The sequence below is a fragment of the Trachemys scripta genome, chromosome 9, assembly GCF_013100865.1.
Source record: "Trachemys scripta elegans isolate TJP31775 chromosome 9, CAS_Tse_1.0, whole genome shotgun sequence".
Classification (NCBI taxonomy): domain Eukaryota; kingdom Metazoa; phylum Chordata; order Testudines; family Emydidae; genus Trachemys; species Trachemys scripta.
Window position 1 is genome coordinate 104,193,664 of NC_048306.1, and position 24,918 is coordinate 104,218,581.

Genomic DNA, 24,918 nt, shown 5'->3' on the forward strand with positions numbered 1-24,918 from the left:
AAAAGCCAGTGGAAAAAATGAAAAGGGGCCACTGTGGTCTCAACTTGGGCTCAGGGGCACGCTCCATACCCACAAACCCTACCCTCCCCTTTCACGAATGCAATGAAAGCGGCCACTCCAGTCAGGAAGCAGATCGGGATAGTTTTTGACCACATACCCCATCCCCTCCTGATTCGCAACCCCATGGACAGGCGGTAGCAAGTTAACAAACAGTTTACCAAACTGCTACGCTGTGTGGCAGAAACCGCTCCCAGTTGCAAAAGGGGAGGGTTGCGTTTTGCTGATCAAGTGTTTTGAGCCATGGGGCAGTAGTTCAACAGATCAGTACTATTGAATGGAAGCTACTCCTTGTACTCCACAATCTCAGCTACCACTGTAAAAGAAATTGTCTCCAGCGCTCCTGGTTGCAAGAAACCCACAGCCACCATCAAACGTGAGCTGAGGATATGTGATGCAGTAATTTGCGCCTCAGTCGGCGGCTCGGAGCGACCCGGTTCCTCGCCCTAGGGCTGTTGACTCTGCAACTGAATGGCACAATGTCAACGCCAGCGCTGTTAGCCGGTCAGTGCAGATCGGAGCGCAGCACAGGGCCCTGGGGAGCTACTGTGAAGACAAGCGTCGTGAACGACTCACTCGTGGGAAGAGTGAGACCTTGTCCCCGCTTCCCTCTGCCCCAGACTCCGCTCCAGCGCGCGGTCCCTACCCGGGCGGAGTCCCTCTACGGCTGCAGGCTGGGCCGACGCTGCCGGCTCCGCTTAGCTGCGGCACGTCCCAAGCACCTGCACAAGACGCAGTCGGGGACATAAACGCTCCGCGCGCCCCAAAGCCGCGGAAAGCCCGGCCCAGGGGGCTGGGCGGAGGCTCCAGCCGAGGCGGCACAGAGCGCTCAAGGGCAGGGGAGCCAGAGGCGGCGCGGCGGGCTGGGGGTGCGAAAGAGGGGATTCGGAGACATTTGCCAAGCACGTGGGCGGGCTGTCGGGGATCTCCCTGATGTCGGAGGCCCCCCTCTCTATGGCTACTCCCAGTGGCTTGTCTGGCCGGCGGTTCCGGTTGCCTCACTAGCCTGGGAGGACCAAATACTCGCGCAGGCCCTGTAGCGGGAGACGAAGCGAGCTGATCGCCTCAGAGTCGAGAAGCGGCGACCGCATACGAGCGCACAGCCCCGCCCGGAACAGCCTCACCTACGGTGCCGCCGGCGACTTCATTCCACCCCGGAGCTCATTTACATGGACACAGGCGGAGTGCCCCCTCAGCACCTCATTGGTTCCCAGGTGTGTAGGCACTGCGCCCCCTTGTGGACACGCCCCCACAGGTTAGACCCATCTCTCAAAGCCGCGGCCGCGCCCCTGCCATAGGGCAGCCAGTTACTGCCACAGGTGATGCGATTTACACCTGAGGACTCCGAAAGGCACCTGTCCTGGGCTGTGTGGGTCTAGCATGGTGGTTGCATAGCCCCGTGTGCAGACAGGGTCCTTGAGCTGTGTGTTTGGATGCAGTGGCATCATATATTGCTGTTGCTCAAGTCTGCTTTCCGTTAGCAATTGCCTCATCTCTCAACCACCTCATGACTTTGAACAGTCCAAACCAATTTATATATGGTGCTTCAGATGGGCTAACTGCCCAAAGCTGAGGAAAATTGTGAGTGAAATTGGGGAGGGGGGAATCATATAGCAAATTTGATGAAAATTGGGAGTAGGTTAAGTAGAGTTTATTGGGATGCTGGAACAATTTTTATAGTGGGGGGTGCTGGTGGAAACTATGTATTTGGTGTTTATTATTACTACTTCAAGCCAGGGGGTGTGGCCGCACCCTTAGTTCCAGCACCACTGAGATGGTCAAAAAGCCACAATTCCAAATCAGGCCAACTTTGGTTAAAAGCCCATAGTGGTTAAAAAGCAACACAAAGGTGTAACCCCCACACCTCCTGGGTGTGGTGTTCTGTCCCATCTAGTGGTACCGAGACCACGTAGAGAGAGAGAAATGCTCCAGAGACCCCAGGTTTGATCCTGCCCCCCCCCAGATGATTGGGGTCTGTCAGCGTTACAATTGGGGGCTTGTCCAGGATTTCAACTGGGCAGGCTCTGAAGTTTGGGACACACTTCCTCAGCTAGGGGAAGTATGAGACCCACACGCCTCCTGGGTGTGGTGGTAGGCTATCCCATCTAGTGGCACCAAGACCACTTAAAGAGAGAGATTAATGAGTTTGCTCTCTACAACCTTAGCTAAAAGCCATATGGCTGTTAGCTAACCCATATAGCTCCAGAGGTCCCAGGTTTGATCCCGCCCACTGATGACTGGGGTCTGTCGGTGTTACAAAGGCAGCAGTTAGAAAGGAGAAACATTATATAACGTATGGAAAAAGGGGAAGTAGCTCGCAATCAGTATAAACTAGAAATTATGAAGGGTAGAAGATTGATAATGAAGGCTAAAGATATCAGGGAAAAATCCATGGCTGGCAGGGCTAAGGGTAATAACTAGATGTTTCTAACCACACCAGGCACAGAAGAAATCCTAAGTAAGGCAGGGGTTCCCAAACTTGGTTCGCGGCTTGTTCAGGGTAAGCCCCTGGTGGGCCATGAGACACTTTGTTTACCTGAGCATCCACAGGTACGGCTGCTCGCAGCACCCAGTGGCCATGGTTCACTGTTCCTGGCCAATGGGAGCTGCAGGAAGCGGTGACCTGGCCCGCGCCACTTCCCAGAGCTCCCATTGGCCGGGAACAGTGATCCGCGGCCACTGGGAGCTGTGAGCGGCCGTACCCGCGGACGGTCAGGTAAACAAAGCCCGCCAGAGGCTTACCCTGAACAAGCCGCGAACCAAGTTTGGGAACCCCTGTAATAAGGTATAGACCCATTGCTAAATTAAGATAGTAAAATTATTAATAAGGATACAGAAAAGGCAGAAGTGTTCAATAAATATGTGTCTACTTATTTAGAAAGAAGCAGGGTGGTTTACTCACATCACTTGGGCACGAGGAAGTACTTCTCAGTCCGTTAGTAACTCTGGAAGATGTTAAGCAGTATCTACTAGTGCTTAACATTTTAAAATTAGCAGGTTTGAATAACATGCACACAAGAGTTCTAAAAGAGCTGTCTGAGGAGATTGCTGTCCTATTGATGTTAATTTTTACTAAATCTTGGAATACTGGGAAAATTCCATAAGACTTGAAGAATGCTAATGTTATGCCAGTATTCCAAAAAGGCAATCAGGATGATCTGGGTAATTTAGTCAACTACTCTGATTAAAATCCCAGCCCAAATAATGGAAAAGATGGTATGGGATTCAATCAATAAAAAATTAAAGGATGAGAATATAATTAGTCCCAGTTAATATGGTAATTGTTAACAATGGCAACAGTGTGAGGATATTGATATAACAGGCACCACAGAAACTTGCTGAACTGATGATAATCAATGGGACATGGTAATACCAGGATACAAAATATATAGGAATGACAGATTAGGTTGCTCTGGTGGGGGAGTTGTGCTATATGTGAAAGAAAACATAGAGTCAAATATAGTAAACATCTTAAATGAAGCAGACTTTACCATAGCATCTCTGTGGATAGAAATTGCATGCTTGTAGCAGTAAGAATATACTATTGATCACCTGATCAGGATAGTGATGGTGATAGTGAAATGCTCAGGAGATTAGAAAGGCTACAAAAACAGAGAACCCAATAATAATGGGGGCGTTAAACTATCCCCATATTGACTGGGTACATGTCGTCTCAAGATGGGATGCATGCAGAAATAAAATTTCTGGACATCATTAATTACTTCTTCTTGGAGCAGGTATTGCTGGAATCCACACTGGGCGAGGCAATTCTGAATATCCTAAATGGATCACAGGATCTTGTCCAAGAGGTGGCTATAGCTGCACCACTCAATAATAGTGACCACAGTGTAATTAAATTTAACATTTTTGCGGGAGGGGGAGGGAAATATCAAAGAAACCCCACCAAAGTAGAGTTAAACTCAAAAAGGGGAATGGCACAAAAATGAGAGAGATAGTTAAATGAAAAGGAACAGTCACAGGAGTGAAATGCCTGCAAGCTGCATGGAAACTATTTAAAAATCATAACAGAGGCTCAAAATAAATGTTATACCCCAAATAATAAAAATAATATTAATAATAATAAAAATAGTAGAAGGACAAAAAACTCACAGAGTGAACAGCAGAGTGAAAGAGGTGATGAGAGACAAAAAGGCATCCTTTAAAAAATGGAAGTCAAAATAGTACTGAGGAAAATAGAAATGACCATAAACTCTGGCAAGTCAAATGTAAAAATATGATTAGGTAGTCCAACATCAAATTTGAAGATCAACTAGCAAAAAACACAAACACTTTTTAAGTACATCAGAAAGGAGGAAGCCTGCTATTCAGTCAGTGGGTTCACTGGACACTCAAGGTGCTAAAGACGCACTCAGAGAAGACTAGACCATTGCAGGGAAGCTAAATTAATTCTTTGCATCAGTCTCTCCACTTCAGAATTCTTGGGTGAATACCATCTGGTCCTAGTTTTATAGATTCATAGATTCTAGGACTGGAAGGGACCTCGAGAGGTCATCGAGTCCAGTCCCCTGCCCTCATGGCAGGACCAAATACTGTCTAGACCATCCCTGATAGACATTTATCTAACCTACTCTTAAATATCTCCAGAGATGGAGATTCCACAACCTCCCTAGGCAATTTATTCCGGTGTTTAACCACCCTGACAGTTAGAAACTTTTTCCTAATATCCAACCTAAACCTCCCTTGCTGCCGTTTAAGCCCATTGCTTCTTGTTCTATCCTTAGAGACTAAGGTGAACAAGTTTTCTCCCTCCTCCTTATGACACCCTTTTAGATACCTGAAAACTGCTATCATGTCCCCTCTCAGTCTTCTCTTTTCCAAACTAAACAAACCCAATTCTTTCAGCCTTCCTTCATAGGTCATGTTCTCAAGACCTTTAATCATTCTTGTTGCTCTTCTCTGGACCCTCTCCAATTTCTCCACATCTTTCTTGAAATGCGGTGCCCAAAACTGGACACAATACTCCAGTTGAGGCCTAACCAGCACAGAGTAGAGCGGAAGAATGACTTCTCATGTCTTGCTCACAACACACCTGTTAATGCATCCCAGAATCACGTTTGCTTTTTTTGCAACAGCATCACACTGTTGACTCATATTTAGCTTGTGGTCCACTATAACCCCTAGATCCCTTTCTGCGGTACTCCTTCCTAGACAGTCTCTTCCCATTCTGTATGTGTGAAACTGATTGTTCCTTCCTAAGTGGAGCACTTTGCATTTGTCTTTGTTAAACTTCATCCTGTTTATCTCAGATCATTTCTCCAATTTGTCCAGATCATTTTGAATTATGACCCTGTCCTCCAAAGCAGTTGCAATCCCTCCCAGTTTGGTATCATCTGCAAACTTAATAAGCATACTTTCAATGCCAATATCTAAGTCGTTAATGAAGATATTGAACAGAGCTGGTCCCAAGACAGATCCCTGCGGAACCCCACTTGTTATGCCTTTCCAGCAGGATTGGGAACCATTAATAACAACTCTCTGAGTATGGTTATCCAGCCAGTTATGCACCCACCTTATAGTAGCCCCATCTAAATTGTATTTGCCTAGTTTATCAATAAGAATATCATGCGAGACCGTATCAAATGCCTTACTCAAGTCTAGGTATACCACATCCACAGCTTCTCCCTTATCCACAAGACTCGTTATCCTATCAAAGAAAGCTATCAGATTGGTTTGACATGATTTGTTCTTTACAAATCCATGCTGGCTATTCCCTATCACCTTACCACTTTCCAAGTGTTTGCAGATGATTTCCTTAATTACTTGCTCCATTATCTTCCCTGGCACAGAAGTTAAACTAACTGGTCTGTAGTTTCCTGGGTTGTTTTTATTTCCCTTTTTATAGATGGGCACTATATTTGCCCTTTTCTAGTCTTCTGGAATCTCTCCCGTCTCCCATGATTTTCCAAAGATAATAGCTAGAGGCTCAGATACCTCCTCTATTAGCTCCTTGAGTATTCTAGGATGCATTTCATCAGGCCCTGGTGACTTGCAGGCATCTAACTTTTCTAAGTGATTTTTAACTTTTCTTTTTTTATTTTATCTGCTAAACCTACCCCCTTCCCATTAGCATTCACTATGTTAGGCATTCCTTCAGACTTCTCTGTGAAGACCGAAACAAAGTAGTCATTAAGCATCTCTGCCATTTCCAAGTTTCCTGTTACTGTTTCTCCCTCTTCACTGAGCAGTGAGCCTACCCTGTCTTTGGTTTTCCTCTTGCTTCTAATGTGTTGATAAAAAGTCTTCTTGTTTCCCTTTATTCCCATAGCTAGTTTGAGCTCATTTTGTGTCTTTGCCTTTCTAATCTTGCCCCTGCATTCCTATGTTGTTTGCCTATATTCATCCTTTGTAATCTGTCCTAGTTTCCATTTTTTATATGAGTCCTTTTTATTTTTTAGATCATGCAAGATCTCATGGTTAAGCCAAGGTGGTCTTTTGCCACATTTTCTATCTTTCCTAACCAACGGAATAGCTTGCTTTTGGGCCCTTAATAGTGTCCCTTTGAAAAACTGCCAACTCTCCTCAGTTGTTTTTCCCCTCAGTCTTGATTCCCATGGGACCTTACCTATCAGCTCTCTGAGCTTACCAAAATCCGCCTTCCTGAAATCCATTGTCTCTATTTTGCTGTACTCCCTTCTACCCTTCCTTAGAATTGCAAACTGTATGATTTCATGATCACTTTCACCCAAGCTGCCTTCTACTTTCAAATTCTCAATGAGTTCCTCCCTATTTGTTAAAATCAAGTCTAGAACAGCTTCCCCCCTAGTAGCTTTTTCAACCTTCTGAAATAAAAAGTTGTCTGCAATGCAGTCCAAGAACTTATTGGATAGTCTGTGCTCTGCTGTGTTATTTTCCCAACATATATCTGGATAGTTGAAGTCCCCCATCACCACCAAATCTTGGGCTTTGGATGATTTTGTTAGTTGTTTAAAAAAAGCCTCTTCCACCTAGTTAGGTGGCCTGTAGTAGACTCCTAGCATGACATCACCCTTGTTTTTTACCCCTTTTACCCTAACCTAGAGACTCTCAACACTTCCGTTTCCTATGTCCAAGTGTGTACATTTTTAATATATAAGGCAACACCTCCTCCCTTTTTCCCCTGTCTGAGTTGCTTATTACTGTTTAGTTTATCAATTTGTTCCAAAACCTCCGCTAATGACACCTCAATCTGGGACAGTTCCTCAGATTTGTCACCTAAAAAGAATGAGTCAGGTTTGGGAATCTCCCTCACATCCTCAACCATGAAGACGGATTCAAAGAATTCATTTAGTTTCTCCGCAATGGCCTTATTGTCCTTGAGTTCTCCTTTAGCATCTCAATCTTCCAGTGGCCCCACTGTTTGTTTAGCAGGCTTCCTGCTTCTGATGTACTTAAATTTTTTTTTGCTATTACTTTTTGAGTCTTTGGCTAGCTGTTCTTTAAATTCTGTTTTGGCCTTCCTAATTATATTTATACACGTCATTTGCCAGAGTTTATGCTCCTTTCTATTTTCCTCACTAAGATTTAGCTTCCATTTCTTAAAGGATGCCTTTTTGCCTCTCACTGCTTCTTTTACTTTGTTGTTTAGCCACTGTAGCTCTTTTTTGGTTTTCTTACTATGTTTTTTAATTTGGGGTATTCGTTTAAGTTGAGCCTCTATTATGGTGTCTTTAAAAAGTTTCCACACAGCTTGCAGGGATTTAACTTTTGGTGCTGTACCTTTTAATTTCTGTTTAACTAACCTCCTCATTTTTGTGTAGTTTCCCTTTCTGAAATTAAATGCTACAGTGTTGGGCCACTGTGGTGTTTTCCCTGCCACAGGGATGTTAAATTTAATTATACACCTCTACCTCAATATAATGCTGTCCTCGGGAGCCAAAAAATCTTACCACGTTATATTGAACTTGTTTTGATCTCCAGCCCAGCAAGCAGGTGTTTGGGGCGGCCAACGGAGAGGGGCGGCATGTCCGGCTCTTCGGCGGCAATTCGGCAGCGGGTCCCTCACTTCCTCTCAGAGCGAAGGACCTGCCGCCAAAGACTGAAGCGGCGGCGGTAGAGCTGATCGCGATCGCAGCTTTTTTTTTTTTTTTTCCTGCTTGGGGCGGCAAAATCCCTGGAGCCAGTCCTGCCCAAGGGGATACGTATCAGGCTTGTTATCCCAAGGGGAGTCTCTGACACACTTCAAACCAAACACTCTGCTTCAGGTAGAATAAACAAACAGATTTATTAACTATAAAGATAGATTTTAAGTGCTTATAAGTCAAAACAGAACAAGTCAGATTTGGTCAAATGAAATAAAAGCAAAATGCATTCTAAGCTGATCTTAATACTTTCAATGTCCTTACAAACTTAGATGCTTCTCACCACAGGAAAACATCAAGGAGTACTTGTGGCACCTTAGAGACTAATAAATTTATTTGGCCATAAGCTTTCGTGGGGTAAAACCCACTTCATCAGATGCATGGGGTGGAAAATACAATAGGCAGGTATAAATACACAGTACATGAAAAGGTGGGAGTTGCCTTACCAAGTGTGTGTGGGGGGTCAGTGCTAACGAGACAATTCAGTTAAGGTGGAAGTGGGCTAGTCTCAACAGTTGACAAGAAGGGGTGAATATCAAGGGAGGAAAGATCACTTTTGTAGTGCTAATGAGGCCAATGTAATCAAGGCCCATTTCAAACAGTTGACAAGAAGGTGTGAGTATCAGCAGGGGGAAATTAGTTTTTGTAGTGACCCATCCACTCCCAGTCTTTATTCATGCTTAATTCGATGGTGTCCAGTTTGCAAATTAATTCCAGTTCTGCAGTTTCTCGTTGGAGTCTGTTTTTGAAGTTTTTTTCTTGAAGAATTGCCACTTTTAAGACTGTTATTGAGTGTCCAGGGAGATTGAAGTGTTCTCCTACTGGTTTTTTAATGTTATAATTCTTGATGTCTGATTTGTGTCCATTTATTTTTTTGCGTAGAGACTGTCCGGTTTGGCCAATGTACATGGCAGAGGGGCATTGCTGGCACATGATGGCATAGATCACATTGGTAGATGTGCAGGTGAACAAGCCCCTGAAGGTGTGCCTGATGTAGTTATGTCCTATGATGGTGTCCCTTGACTAGATATGTGGACAGAGTTGGCAATGGGGTTTGTTGCAGGGATTGGTTCCTGGGTTAGTGTTTTTGTTGTGTGGTGTGCAGTTGCTGGTGAGTATTTGCTTCAGGTTGGGAGGCTGTGTGTAAGCGAGGACAGGCTTACCAGCACAAGCTGACTGCTCTTCAACCAGGCTCTCCCCTTTGATCAGCGCTTCAGTTGCTTAGCGGTGGTGGTGGTGTCTGTAGATGTAGGTGGAAGAGAGAGAGCCAGCATGGCAAATGTCTCTCCCTTTTATCATGTCCTTTCTTCCCTCTTGGCTTTGCTCCCCCTTCAGAGTCAGGTGAGCATTACTGAGTCTCTCCAAGCAAGGTTGAGCAATTCCCGTGGTGTGACCTCATGCAGATGAGTTACTGCATTGTAGCTCCCTTGCTGGACAATGGCTGTTGATGGGTTGATTGACACCCCACCCAGGTGCCAGTTACTTTCTTTGGTGTTGCTTCTGGGGAGCTAATAGCTGGCTGATTCCCCAACTTACAGCATGTTTTAATGATAATCATACTACACAATTCTCAAAACATCATATGCATTAATGATATACATATATGGATAGAGAAATTACTTTCAGCAGATCATAACCTTTCTCCTGATACCTTACAAGGCATGCTTTATACGTCAGATAATGATTAGATGAAAACGAGGAATACAGGGGTTACAGCATGCTCCCCCAAGGTATAGAACAGTGGTTCCCAAACTTTTTGGTATCACATCCCCTTTTTAATTTTTGAGAAACCGTCACGCCCCCCCACCTCTCCTTTACCATCATCCAACCCCCACTGATCCTTGTCCCCTGACCACCCCCTCCCGGGACCTCTCCATTCAACCCCCCCATGCCTTGTCCCCTGACTGCCCCCTCCCGAGACCCCACCCACTATCCAACACCCCCCCTGCTCCCTGTCTCCTGACTGCCCCCCCAGAACCTCCGCCCCATCCAACCACTCCCTGTCCTCTGACTGCCCCCCGGGACATCCTGCCCCTTCTCCAACCCTCCCTCTCCCCAACCCCTTACCAGGCCACTCAGAGTGGAAGGACTGGCTTATTGCAAAGCCTGGGAGGTGGGTGGGCACAAGCACCATCGTCTCATCCACACATTGAGACCCTGCAGTTCTGCCTGTCTAACTGGCCCTGCATTTGGAACTGGAAGCATTTCAGAGAATGCTACCATGAAGGTCCTGGACTTCAGTCTCTTACCTAGCAGCCTAAATTTTACCTCCAGGACTTAGAAGATGCTAGAGCTAAAAGCTACAGAAATCCTATAAAAGCTAACATAGAAATCACTTAAAACTAACAATTAAGAACTAACAATGATGAACTAACAATGCACAAGCTGTACTTGTATTGCTCCCCCCCTTAATCTACTCAACTTTCACCAGCATTATTTTCGCACATAATTTAGGTGAAACATTGGACTTTAACTCAGTCAGTATAAAGTCTTTTCATTCTAAAATCTCAATTTGGGAGCGGGGGAGTGTCACTTTTTATATAGGGGCCTTTCTGCTCTTGGAGTAATGACTTCTGATCACAATGAGATGTCTTTAATTTGTGTCTAATCCAAACATGCATGTATACTGTTTGAGCACTTTCGTCTGTGGACTCAAGGTATTTTACACGTATATTAGGAGGCCCAAATGGGTCTTAGAACTATACTTTGCTGTTGTGTAGGCAAGGTATAAGAGTATCAAAGTGTCACTGTACCTTAAGAAATATAAACTGTCATTGGAAACATACAAGCTGTAAGTCATTTACATTTTTGTACTTTTCATTGTCTGTTTCTTTATGAAAATCGATAAACGTTTAATCTAATCTATGTATATTGAAAGAAAGAAATGCTGTCCATTATTCCTATTGGGCTGTCCCTATACTCATATTGTACATGCTCTCATAGTTTTAAGTGGGTTGTATTAATTTTATTAGGAAATAATCTATTTTCACAGCTGAGCACAGTAAGTAAGTCTGTAAAAATGCGGATACACTCTTTGAGCATGCAAATTGAGTAAAATGAGCTTGCAAATGGATACTGGGGGCCTACAGTTACTTCATGTTTTTAAGGAAAAGGTGTGATAGGTATATCCATATTTTTGTGTGTACATCCTGTGTGCCCAGCTGTGAGAATGTCTCCATAAAGGCCAAATTCCACACTTGGCTGTGCAAGGTTGTCACCTATTCAAGGCCAATATTAGCCATAAACCTGTACATCAGAGGGGAGACTTTATCCCTAATTAGTTTTCATTCATACTTCCGTCTACCTTTGCTTTATAGTTTTAGGAATGATTGACAATGTTTTGCTCTCTTTGATGGGCAAGATTTGTTCTTGTAATAAACTTTTTGTCCATTTCAGAGTCAAAGTTACTGATCCCATGGCAACTGATGTTTCTAATAGTCCAAGTCTGTGACTTTGCCCAGACATCATTCAGTTCTGGCAAGTGGAATGAACTTAGGATGTCAGCCAAGACTTTTTGGGGGATTCTTGCTCTGCTCCGAATTTTCTGGTGTCTTCTTCCTCAGACAGGTTACCTTCATCCTGATGAATTCTTCCAATCACCTGAGGTCATGGCAGGTAAATTTTCCTGCATTTGTGCATGGTTATTTTTAGAAACCCAGTTTATATTAATTCTCTACAGTCTAGTGGTTTAAGCAGGAAACATTACATTATTCACATTATCAGATGTTAAAAGGCAGCATTGTTGAGCAGTTGGCTGTCCCATTGACAGGCAGTGTGACTCTGACCAGGTAACTGAACCTCTCTGCTTCAGTTTTCCCATCTGTAACATTAGAATAATATAGTACTTGCTACCTCACCAGGACAATATACTCTGAGGCGAAAATTATTAATGTTTATAAAGTATGTAATTGTACAGCTGGATTCTGATTGGATTATTGTGCTATTCTGATTATGTGGGAATATACACAAACACAACAGTCCACAGATGGCCCCCCCGTACTGGTCTTCAATCTATAAACAGCAAATCTGCCTATTGCTCCTAAAACCTCCAAAGCAGAGCACAGGATCTGGTCCAAGAGGTGAATATAGCTGAACTGCTTGATAATAGTGACCATAATGTAATTTAATTTAAAATCCTTGTGGGGGCAAAATACCAAAGAAGCCCACCACTGTAGCATTTAACTTAAAAAATGGAAACTACATAAAAATGAGGAAGCTAGTGTAACCCTTCTGCCCATCTAAGTTGGCAGCAACAAGGGCCGGGTTCTGTATCTAGGGGTTCCGTTTCAATAACGCAATGCAAAACCGGCTCGAGCCCCCACCCAGTGACCTGGGACAATTACCTACCACCCCCTGGGCGCCTCTAAGAGGCAATACTTCCCCTCTCGCAAGCACAGAGTCTGAGTGTAACAGAAAATGTTTAATAACATGAGGTAAACGACATCAGTGTTAAATTGGAAAAACACCACAAACAGGCTTCATGAGCAAAAAAACTCACCCCAGCAAATTGGGCTGTGTCCTTTCCCTTTGGTTCTTGACACCAGCAACCCAAGGATCACCAAAGTCCCCAAAGTCCAACAACCCCCCAAAGTCTCTTGGGTCCAGCAACCCAAGGATCACCAAAGTCCCCAAAGTCCAACAACCCCCCAGAGTCTCTGTCCCTGGTCAGTGCAGCCCCAGAGTTCAAGCGGGGGGGGGGAGGCACGCAGGGTGTTAAGGGGCACCTTACGTGATCCAAGGCCGACCGGCTGCCTCTCCGTGGGGTTCCGCCGCAGCCTTCTCCACGAGCCGCTCCCGCCGTCCACGAACTGCTCTGGCAGCTGCTCCGCTCTGCTCACCGACCTGTGAGCCACTCAGCTCGGCTCCACTTCAGCCGTTCCTTGGGCCGCTCCCACAAGGCTCTGCTCTGCTCGCTGCTTCTCCAGCCGCTCCGCCCTGCTCACCGACCTGGGAGTCGCTTAGCTCTGCTCCGCTCCAACCGTCCCCATGAGGCTCCACTCTGCTAGCTGCTTCGCCAGCCGCTTAGCAATATAGCTTCAGGCTCCCCCACTAGTTAACACAGCCTCAGTGATCTCAGCTCTTTCGTGATTTCAGCTCATAGTAGGGGAGCCCCAGTGCTAATGCACCATTGGCCCAAAGTGAATTCAGCTCAGCAGTCTGTAATTAGACTTCTAATGGAATCAAAGTTAGCTCTGACATTCAACAGTGGAGAGAGGAGGTAGTGCAATTGGTGTTTCAACCCCTCAGGGAGGGGGCCATACCATCAGGTACAAATACCTGTCCCCATCCTCTCTCTCTTCACTGGGTTTTGTAACCCATGCCCCTTGTCAAGCAAGTGCTACTTAGGTAATGGTGATGGACTCACTCAGTCCTTCTGTCATACAACAGGTTCACTGCCCTTGATTCACAGAATCAGGGTAACAAAACTTTATTCTTCCTGCCCCAATAACAAAGAAACTGGGGATCCCACACCAGCCAAAGTAACCACTTTCAGTTGCTGTTGTTTCATGCCAGGCGAGTGGGTGTGCCTATGCAAACAAGATCAGCCCCTGGAGTTCTTTTCCACACTCGCCATAATTCACCACCAGATGTCAGGGTAGAGCTCATCCTGACTCTGCTTACACTAGTTAAACAGAAATCAAAAGGAATAGTCACAAGAATGAAATTCCAGGAAGCTGCATGGAAACTCTTTAAAAACACCATAAAAGGGGTCAAAATTAAATGTATACTCCAGATTTAAAAAAAAAAAGGACTAAAAGAAAATGCTGTCATGGACAAACAACAGAATAAAAGAGGCAGTTAGAGGCAAAAGGGTATCCCTTAAAAATTGAAAGTCAAATCCTACTGAGGAAAATAGAAAGGACCACAAACTCTGGCAAGTCAAGTGTAAAAGTATAATTACGTAGGGCAAAAATGAATTTGAAGAGCAATTAGCAAAAGACACATAAACTAACAGACAAAAAAAATAAAAATTAAATACATCACAAGCAGGAAACCTGCCAAACAATCAGTGGGGCCATTGGACAATCCAGGTATTAAAGGTGCACTCAAGGAAGATATGGCCATTGCAGAGAAGCTAAATGAATTATTTGCATCTGTCTCTCCACTGCAGAGGGTGTGGGAGAGATTCCCACACCTGAGCCATTCTTTTTAGGTGAAAGATCTGAGGAACTGTCCCAGATTGAGTTGTTGATAGAGGAGGTTTTGGAACAAATAGATAAACATTAATAAGTCACCAGGACCAGATGGTATTCATCCAAGAGTTCTGAACGAACTCACATATGTAACTGCAGAGCTACTAACTGTGGAATGTAAACCAATTGCCTAAAACAGCTTCTGTACCAGATGACTGGAGGATAGCCAATGTGATGCCAATTTTTAAAAGAGGCCCCAAAGGCGATCCTGACTATTACAGACTGGTTAACCTAACTTCAGTATCTGGCAAATTGATTGAAACTATAGTGAAGAACAGAATTATCAGATGCATAGACGAACACGGTTTGTTGGGAAAGAGTCGGTATGGCTTATGTAAGGGAAATCATGCCTCACCAATCTATTAGAATTCTTAGAGGGGTTCAACAAACATATGGAAAGGGGTGATGCAGTAGTATAGTGGGATGGCTGCCCCACTCCTGGGTAAAAGGGATTAAAAGCAGTGAGAGCAGCTGAGTGAGTAGCTGACCACAGGTGTGGCCAGCTCAATCAGGGCCCAGCTGGCCCTGATAAGAGGACTGTGGGCCAGGAGCTGTAGGAGTCTTACTCTAGCCCTGGAGTGGGAAAGGTAGCTGCCTGGGAGCAAGGTACTTGAAGCAGAGCAAAGGCAAAGGCAAAGGCAGCTTGTGGAAGGCCTATGAAGGTACTGGGGTTACAGAGGTGCAGCCTGGGAATAGGCAGAGGCAGCAGGTCCTAACCCCTTGCCAATGATGAGTGGCCATTACAGACTGCAGTCTGCCCCAGTGAGCGAGGGCTAGATGATGACTGGCAGTAGCCTCTGAGGCAAGGTGGGTTTAGAGGGTTGGGGGTTCCTGTGGGAGGGGAGACCCAGAGTGTGGGGGGTACTGTGGTGGGCAAAACCCTGAGGAAAAGGGCACTGGGGTCCAGTGGCAGGTGAGACACCGGCAAGTAGGAGGCGCTCTGTATGCTGGAGAGCTAATTCACAGATGACCAGCAGGAGGCGCCATGCTGGTAAGTCTTCACTTCGCTACAAGTAGATATAGTGTACTTGGACATTCAGAAAGCCTTTGACAAGATCCTTCACCAAATGCTGTTAAGCAAAATAAGCAGTCATGGGAAAGAGGGAAAGTCATCTCATGGATCAGAAACTGGTTAAAAGACAGGAAACAAAGCATAGGAATAAATGGTCAGTTTTCAGAATGGAGAGCGGTGAATAGCAGTGTCCTCCAGTGATCTGTACTGTTCAACATATTTATAAATGATCTGGAAAAAGGAGTAAATAGTGAGGTGGCAAAGATTGCAGATGATACAGTATAGTTAAGTCTAAAGCAGACTGCAAAGAGTAACAGTGGGGATCTCACAAAACTGGGTGTATGAGTAACAAAATGACAGATGAAATTCAAGGTTGATAAATGCAAACTAAGGCACATTGGAAAATATAATCCCAACTCTAAATACAAAATGATGTGATCTAAATTAGCAGTTACCACTCAAGAGAGAGATCTTGAAGTCATTGTGGATAGTTCTCTGAAAACATCTGCTTAATGTGCAGCGAAAGTCTAAAAAGCTAACAGAATGTTAGACACCATTAGGAAAGGGATGGATAATAAGATAGAAAAGATCATAGTGCCACTATATAAATCCATTTTATGCACACACCTTTAATACAGTGTGCTGTTCTGGTTCCCCCCACCCCCATCTCAAAAAAGATATACTGGAAATGGATAAGGTGCAGAGAAGGGCAACAAAAATGATTAGGCATATGGAACAGCTTGCCAGAGAGATTAAAAAGACTGTGACTATTCAGCTGGGAAAAGAGAAGACTAAGAGGGGAAAGGGGGTATGGTAGAAGTCCATAGAATTGTGAATGGTCTACAGCAGGGGTCGGCAACGTACGGCACGTGTGCCAAACACAGCATGCGAGCCGATTCTGAATGGCACACTGCTTGCCGATGAGAGGAGGAGGGGCCGGAAAGCGCCACGCTGGGGGAAGAAGCAGGGGAGGAGGGAAGCTTGGTCCTGCGGCACCCAAGTTTCCCTCCTCCCCCGCTTTTTCCCACAGCTTGGTGCATTCCGGCCCCTCTGCCCCTCCTCCTCCCTCTCCCTGCTGGGATGGCCCTTGCGAGGGGGAGGGGGAAGAGCGGCAGGCTGCACACAGCTCCGTAGAGCAGGCAGAGAGAGGTAGGGATGGGCCTGGGGGAAGGGGTTGGAACAGGGCATATACCTCCCAGCCCCCTGCCATGAGCCGCTCAGGGCAGGGGGCTGGGAGCACCCCCATGAGCCAAGCACCCCAGCCCTCTGCCCTGCACCCCACCCCCCCAGCCTTCTGCCCTGACCTCCCCACACACACTCAACCTTTTGCCCTGCACCCCCCACACCCCCAGCCCTCTGCCCTGACCTTGAGTCGCCCCCAACACCCAGCCTTCTGCCCTGCACCTCCACATCGCCCTCTCTGCCCTGAACTCCCCCACACCCAGCCTTTTGCCCTGCACCTCCACACACCCCCAGCCCTCTGCCCTGACCTTGAGTTGCCCCCCACACACCCAGCCTTCTGCCCTGAACTCCCAGCCCTCTGCCCTGACCTCCCCCCAACACCCAGCCTTCTGCCCTGCACCTCCACACACACCCAGCCATCTGCCCTGAAGCCCCCCACACCCAGCCTTTTGCCCTGCACCTCCACACACACCCCAGCCCTCTGCCCTGACTTCGAGTCGCCCTGCTCAGCCCACTGCAGGCCTAGGTGAACAGAACCCCAGGCTGGCAGTGGGCTGAGCAGGCTGGCGGCGTAAGATCAGCATTTTAATTTAATTTTAAATGAAGCTTCTTAAACATTTTGAAAACCTTGTTTACTTTACATACAATAATAGTTTAGTTATATAATATAGACTTCGAGAGAGAGACCTTCTAAAAAACGTTAACATGTATTTCCGGCATGCGAAACCTTAAATTAAAGAGAATAAATGAAGACTCGGCACACCGCTTCTGAAAGGTTGCCTACCCCTGGTCTAGAGAAAGTGAATAAGGAAGTGTTATTTACCCCTTCACATGACACAAGAACCTAATAAAATTAATAGGCAGGAGGTGTAAAACAAACAAAAGGAAGTAATTCTTCACACAACGCACAGCTATTGAGCTTGATGCAGCAAATATTGAGTGAAATTCTATATATTTTGTTAAGCAAGTGGTCAGATTAGGTGATCACAGTGGTCCCTTCTGGCCTTAAAAATCTGTGAATTCTTCATGCTCTCTATATGCAGAACACTTATTGAAGCTAATGGATATTCTGCATGTTGGGTGACTGTAGCATTGGACCCTAATTCTATTATCTAGGAATTATAATTGATTAATAACAAAGCTATGTCTAGTATATTTATATAAAATGGGCAGGTTGTTTGAAAATATTTTGAGAACTGAACTTTCCATTTGAACATTTTTAAATTAATAATACTTAGCCTTCATATAATAATTTTCATCTACAAAAAGCACTATACAACCCCCGTGTAAGGTGGGTTCTGTATGTACACCTCTACCCCGATATAACGCTGTCCTTGGGAGCCAAAAAATCTTACCGCATTATAGGTGAAACCGTGTTATATCAAACTTGCTTTGATCCACTGGAGTGTGCAGCCCCCCCGGAGTGCTGCTTTACCGCATTGTATCCAAATTCGTGTTATATCGGGTCACGTTATATCGGGGTAGAGGTGTATTATAATTAAGGATATGATTTTTCCATGGTGGTCCTGGATTGCTCTTTCTGTTCTCACCATGAAGTTCTAAATAGCCATGGTGGACAACATAATAACTACTCTGAAGTCCTAGATGGTTATAGTTTTGTTACAGTATTATTGTCCACTAAACAGGCTGCTTCTCATAGCAAACTGTATTTTTAATGCATGTATACTGGTCAATTTGCCAAAATGTGTCATCTGCTTTTCTTCTCCCTCCACAGGAGATATTTTAGACCTACAAGTCTATTATCCCTGGGAATTCCTTTCCAGTTCTCCTTGTAGAACAGTTGTGTTCCCATTAATTACATCTGGCATTACCTACTGGATGATCAAGTCTTTGCAACGGCTGGGCATGTGGTCAAATGGCATCAACAGCTACACCCTTCTTGTGTCACCTCGCCTTCTCCTCACCACCTTTTCTTTCATACTTGACTATAGCGTGTATCGGCTAGCTCCTTTCTGGGGTGCAGATCGGTGGAACGCCCTGGTTCTGCTTGCTGGGTCCTATGTCACACTAGTATTTTACACGAGAACATTTACTAACACACTTGAAGGACTTCTGTTTGCCCTGCTGATGGTACTAGTATCTCCAAAAGCAGTTGGTTATGGAACAGACATCAGCCAGGCGAAACCTACCAGTAGCAGTCTCATAGGGATTATAACAGTTGCTGGGTTTTTCAACAGGCCAACTTTTCTGGCATTTGCTTTAATGCCACTGCTTTACTGGGCAGTTTTAAATGCCACTTCTCAGCACAGCATTAAAACTATTGCAAACCACCTCTTGAAGCTTGTTTCAAGCACAGCTTTCACTGCCATCATCTTCACAGCAGCTGACACATTATATTTTACCTCCATTGGATCAGAGATTAGCCTATACAGCATTAAAAAGAATGGCCTGTTAAGCACCATAGCTCAAATAAATCAGAATGTAATAGTGACCCCTTTTAATTTTCTCCGCTATAATCTTAATCCCCATAATCTTGCACAGCATGGGATTCACCCAAGATTAACTCATTTTGCAGTCAATGGGATAATGCTCTTTGGGATCCTGCACATTCTGGCTATCAGTGTTGGTTTGAAAATGCTGAAAATAAACATCCATCAATTATCATGGATCAGACTACATAATCATAGGCCACCTACAATGTTGGTGCTTGCCAAGGGCAATCCAACATTATTATTATTCTATTTTGTTCCTTTGGCATTCCTTTCCCTGTTCAACCACCAAGAACCTCGATTCCTCATTCCTCTTATTTTACCACTAGTCCTATTGATCACACCGCAGAATAGAACCCTGAAGTGGAAACCCATCATTATTATTTTCAATGTTCTTGGTGCCCTTTTGTTTGGGTGCTTACACCAGGGAGGGCTGATCCCATGCCTGTCTCATTTAGAACAGCTCATACATTCTACAGAGTCCCTGAACCATCCAGCACACTATACTCTACTCTTTGCTCACACCTATATGCCTCCCAGGTTTCTGCTCAGTATCAATAAGAGAGACCCACTAGTAGAAATAATTGATATGGCTGGAACTGAACAAAACACCCTCTGCCAAACTCTGGGACAATTAGCAAACAACATTGCCTGTGGGACTAGAGAGACTGATAAAGAAAGAACTTGTCATTTTTTTGTTATAACCCCCGGTACAGTCAGAACAACAATACAAAAATGTGGGGTTCTGTTCAAGAATGAGACATTAATATTTCCACACTTGACAATGGAAGATCCACCACAAATATCCTTTCTATTCAGTGAAAAATGGAGAAGTCAGTTAGGACTATACATCCTTCAGATAGACAGAAATGAACAGAGCATTTAGTTATTAGAGGATTTATGTTTCACTTTTTAATTTTATTTAGTTCTGGTGAAAGTTGCTCGATCAACAGTCCTGGAGATTGATGTTCTCTCCCTTTATTCACAGACACAAGTACAGCACAAGCAGTGGGAGTGCAAACTTCCCCATATTGTCCCCCCACTATTACCCTCAGCAGTGTTCCTCAGCCCTATTCTGGATGGATGCTATCTAAGTGTGAGGTCGTTCAATCTCCAGCATTGTTTTTACACCAGGATAATTTTCCTGCTGGGAGAGGACAAAATCAGAGAAAAAAGGCTGAAGTTCTTTCTCTCCACAAAACTTTCCAGATGGTTTTGGGTCAGCTCTTCTTGTGTCAAGTATATTGTTTTGTTTTGTTTTTTTTCTTTTATTATATCTCTTTAGATTATACTTCTTATTTATATGCATTAATGCTGCAGTAAAGCATTCAGGGCCTCCTCCCAGTAGTTACAGTAGGCTCCAGTCATGATATAGAATTCATTTTTATGAGCACCTCTGTTACAGGATGGTGCATGATCAGATATATCCTCTCAAGGGATTGTATCATGTCCTTGAAAAGGGAGTGGGATTAGTTTCATTGTCTAGTAACGTCTAATGTTTTATCACTAGCAAGTCAGATCCTAGGAATGGAAGCCCCAGGTTCAATCCCCAAACCAGCCACTGCTTAGTCTTACTGTTCATTTATCTTTTCCTGCTACAAGGCCATTTATTTGTGGAAACAGTATATTTTAAATTGCCTTTCTATTAGGAGTGGATCTGAACCTGAACCCATAGATCCCTGAACTACAGCGAGGGGAATTGCAGAAGTTGAACCAAGATCTGGACATAAATTTCACAGGTGACCTCCTTTGGATATAGGAGTTTGGTTCTGGCCATTATGGACAAACACTTCCAGACTTTGGGGAAATATTAATCCTGATCCAAACCTTATAGGTCAAGCCTGTCTCTTTCAGATGAACCTGCCAATGATAAATGGGACTTGTTCAAATGCCAGTCATACTACACGAAGGGCTTGGTACATACAGTTTCAGATTTTAAATGCCAATTTTACAAGCAGACCAAATAATGGACTATGAAGATAGTTTATGGGGCCAAGTTATAAAAGGAAATCAAGACCAAGTCCCAATATGAAGAATTTATCATTGTTTGCCAAATTTCACAGAAATTCACAGAAGATGATGTCCATGCTTGGCATTCTGATCAATGTAAATAGTTTTTGGTCTCTGCAAAGCACTTTATACTGGGGGGGAAGCTGTTTTTCCTAATTGTGGAAATGCATGTAGGTTATGTGTATTTGTTTGCTTTGCTGTTTTATGTAACATTAGAAGAAGTTATGAAAACACCTTGATACTGTACCAAATGTATTTTTCAGGTTAATTCTATTGTTTTCTATGCTGCTACACATTTCTGGAAACAATCCTGTTCCATGTGTTTTGTGTTATAGTTGGTGGGGTGTTGTATTGACTTTTCAGAACCATGTTTAATATTTCAGACCTTCCTTGGTGTTCATAGCAGAATTCAGTGAAGGCTCTTAGTAAAGAACTGTACTTCTTTTTTGTATCTTGGAATGTATATAACCTCCATCACCATAGTATCTGAAAGTCTTATAGCTCTCATTTGATGTAGTGAACTATTATTCTCCATGGTACACTGAGATCGTGTGGCTTTTCTATGGTCACAGAGGCAGCCTATGGTGGATCCAAGAACAGAACCTGGCTCTCCTGAGTGCCAATCCATCTCCTTAATCTCAAACCCATCTTTCCTCTCTTACCAGGTAGATCTTTGCTGTTTATACGTGGGCCCGTATACCTTGCATATCTAAAACGCTTACTGACATCAAGTGGACTTTTTAGGTGTGCAAAGGATGTAGGACGTGCCTCTATGTGTGTCAGATTTAATCTTATTTCAATAGCGCTCTTCATCCTCAAGCATACAAAATGTTATACAAATTAAGTATACACACATGAAATTCAGCTACTACTGTAATGGACCATGATTACTCTTCAGCACATAGCAACATTACACAAGTTAAAAGTAGGCAGTGAGAAATACCATCTCCAACTGAAACTGCATGGGGGGAAATGAGGTTAATAGACCTCTGTATTATGATGTATTGCCCATTAAGATAGTAACATACCGTTTTAGATAATTCTTTCAAATAGCACATTCTGAGGGCTATTTTAATACTGAAGTTTCTTTCTGCCCCCACCACAGCCAGGGACTTGCTCTGGGCAAGTTATTTAATCTTTCTGTGACTCATTTTACCTATCAGTAAAGTGGGGTTAATACTTACCCCACCCAACAGTGTAAAGTTCTTTGAGATCTTCAGATGAAAGGGGCACTATAAATGTAAAGTATTACTACTCTATATAAGATGCCTGCTGTGACAGATATGGCAATTTACTGCAATATCTTTAGAAGATCTTACTGTATTAAGTATATGTAACATTGTGGGCCAGACACTGTATGTAATTCCATGGGGGTGGGCGAACACAGCTTCTCCAGGAACTAAGAACAGTGTGGGTGATTTGGAAAATTTACGCAGGTTGTAACATCTCCAGCGTTACCACCACTTGGAGAGGCTCACATATATTGATTCAAACTGGATTCTCTAGAGACCAACAGACAAAGTGTAGACTTTTAGATAAATAGCCTGAATTTAAACTGACTTGGGGCCTTCTTTCTGATCCAGCAAACTGATTGTGGGGAAAGAACAATTGCATTCTGCCAATAAATTGCATATCTTATTTTACTCTTTCATGCATATTGTGGGGATAATAAAAGAATTAAAGTTAGCTTAAGTCTGGTTAAGAAAATAATATACACCTCTACCCCGATATAACGTGACCCGATATAACACAAATTCAGATATAACGCAGTAAAGCAGCGCTCCGAGGGGTGGGGCTGGGTGCTCCAGCAGATCAAAGCAAGTTCGATATAATGCGGTTTCACCTATAACGCAATAAGATTTTATGGCTCCCGAGGACAGTGTTATATCGGGGTAGAGGCCATGAGAATAAGTAGTATTACTTATTGCTTGTAGTGTGGGAAGGATGTTTGGTTCCAAAAGTAACCAATACAATAAAGAGCTACAGTAACAAACAAAAACTGTCTTAAAAGAAACAAGCATGAACCTTCCAACCGTTCTGCTGCTAAGCAAGGAGTGGGGAGGAGATAAGAAGGGAAGGTCTTGGAGGAAGGAAAATAGCAAGGATAAACTGCTTCGAATGGGATTTTTGCTCAAGATAGCAAATTAGCTGAAGGATATAAAGAGAGCCATGAATCTGAAGGTTGTTTGGGAGACCCTGCCTGATCATGCTGGAGTACATGGATTAGATGTTTTTTACTTAGGTCTGGTGTGTCTCTAAGTATACTGATCAACTGCTTACAACTACTTTGTTACTGTACTGGTTGTAGTGACTGCTTATTTTTAGGTTGTTAGGCATGTTTAGAGCAATTGTATAAAATACCATTTGGCCTTTGGACTTAATAAAGGAATTATAGTTAAATTAATGTCTGGTGGTCTCCCATATTATTAATTTCAAATATTATTGATAATTCCAACACATATTCTGGAAGATTGTGCAATGGGCACATTTTACAACTTTCAAAATACACTGTTACTTATGTTATTGGGGCAGGACTGTCTTTTACTAGATGTCTATCTAGACTCTAGCACAATGTTACCCCAACCATGTTTTGCATATTTGAGAGGGAGGAAAAAAGGTATTGTGACGGGTTCAGTCACAGAGACCCCCTTGGGACTGTCACTTGATTTGCTGAAACTACCTCTGAGCTTCCCTACCACCTTGGGACTCCAGAACCCTGCCTTGTTGAGCCAGACATGCTAGCCGGCTTCAACACAGACCCAGGTCTGGTCCACACCCCCAAAGCTGCAGACTAACCAAAAACTGCTCAGCAGGTCACCTCTCCAGCACCCAGACACCCAATGGAATCCAAACCCCAAATCCGTTTAAAGCTTATACATGGTAAACTCATGAATTGTCCGTCCTCTATAACACTGATAGAGAGATATGGCCAGCTGTTTGCTCCCCCAGGTATTAATCACTTATTCTGGGTTTGTTAATAAACAAAAGTGATTTTATTAAGTATAAAAAGTAGGATTTAAGTGGTTTCAAGTAATAACAGACAGAACAAAGTACGTTACCAGGAAAAATAAAACAAAACACGCAAGTCCAAGCCTAATATATTAAGAAACTGAATACAGGTAATTATCACCCTCAGAGATGTTCCAATAAGCTTCTTTCACAGACTAGACTCCTTCCTAGTCTGGGCCCAGTCTTTTCCTCTGGTACAGTCCTTGTTCCAGCTCAGGTGGTAACTAGGGGATTTCTCATGACTGGATGCCTTTGTTCTGTTCCACCCCCTTTTATCTCTTTGGCATAAGGTGGGAATCTTTTGTCTCTCGGGGTCCTCACCCCTCCTAAATGGAAAAGCACCAGGTTTAAGAGGATTCCAATACAAGGTGACATGATCAAATGTCATTGTAAGACCTCATTCTTCATTACCCACAGGCTGGCCCCTACCTCCATAAGAAGGCTTACAGGTAAATAAACCATCTACAGCCAATTGTCCTAGTCAATGGTTGCCATCAAGATTCTAAACCACCATTAACAGCCCACACTTGGCATAATTACAATCGGACCTCAGAGTTAACTTCATATTTGTAGTTTTAGATACAAGAATGATACATACATACAAATAGGATGAACACACTCAGTAGATTATAAGCTTTGTAATGATATCTTACAAGAGACCTTTTGCATAAATCATATTCCAGTTACATTATATTTACACTCATAAGCATATTTCCATAAACATATGGAATGCAACATCTCAGGTATATTCACCAATAAGCTTTTTCACGTGTATTTCTCTATGTTACTAAAAACCCATTCACATCTAAGAATGTGTCAAAACTAATCTGTTTGTCTAAGGAACAAATTCTGACATAACTACTCAGAACTCAACCAGACTGAACTGGAAGCTTGGACTTGGTTAAGCCTGCAGGATTGGTCTTATA

General features: G+C 43.8%; 1 protein-coding gene across 3 annotated transcripts; it reads left to right on the top strand.

The window, feature by feature from the left end:
* Positions 1-1,069: 1,069 nt before the first annotated feature.
* On the top strand, positions 1,070-22,743 carry PIGZ (phosphatidylinositol glycan anchor biosynthesis class Z). Of its 3 annotated transcripts, XR_004647207.1 has the most exons (4): positions 1,070-1,312; positions 11,532-11,750; positions 18,259-20,212; positions 20,623-22,743. XR_004647207.1 is itself a non-coding variant. In XM_034782317.1 (3 exons), the coding sequence occupies exons 2-3, from the start codon at positions 11,561-11,563 to the stop codon at positions 19,857-19,859; spliced, it is 1,791 nt and encodes a 596-aa protein (XP_034638208.1). In that variant the 5' UTR covers positions 1,070-1,312; positions 11,532-11,560; the 3' UTR covers positions 19,860-22,743. The 3 variants fall into 3 exon arrangements, 2 of the variants coding, with proteins under 2 accessions (XP_034638208.1, XP_034638209.1); XM_034782317.1 differs by having other exon boundaries at positions 18,259-22,743; XM_034782318.1 differs by having other exon boundaries at positions 1,070-1,271; positions 18,259-22,743.
* The last annotated feature ends 2,175 nt before the right edge of the window (positions 22,744-24,918 follow it).

Bases quoted from the DNA above. Each gene is read 5' to 3' on its own strand.
- PIGZ (XM_034782317.1), top strand. From the start codon at position 11,561: ATGTTTCTAATAGTCCAAGTCTGTGACTTTGCCCAGACATCATTCAGT. The intron at 11,751-18,258 runs GTAAATTTTCCT...CTCCCTCCACAG, and splicing joins ATCACCTGAGGTCATGGCAG to GAGATATTTTAGACCTACAA.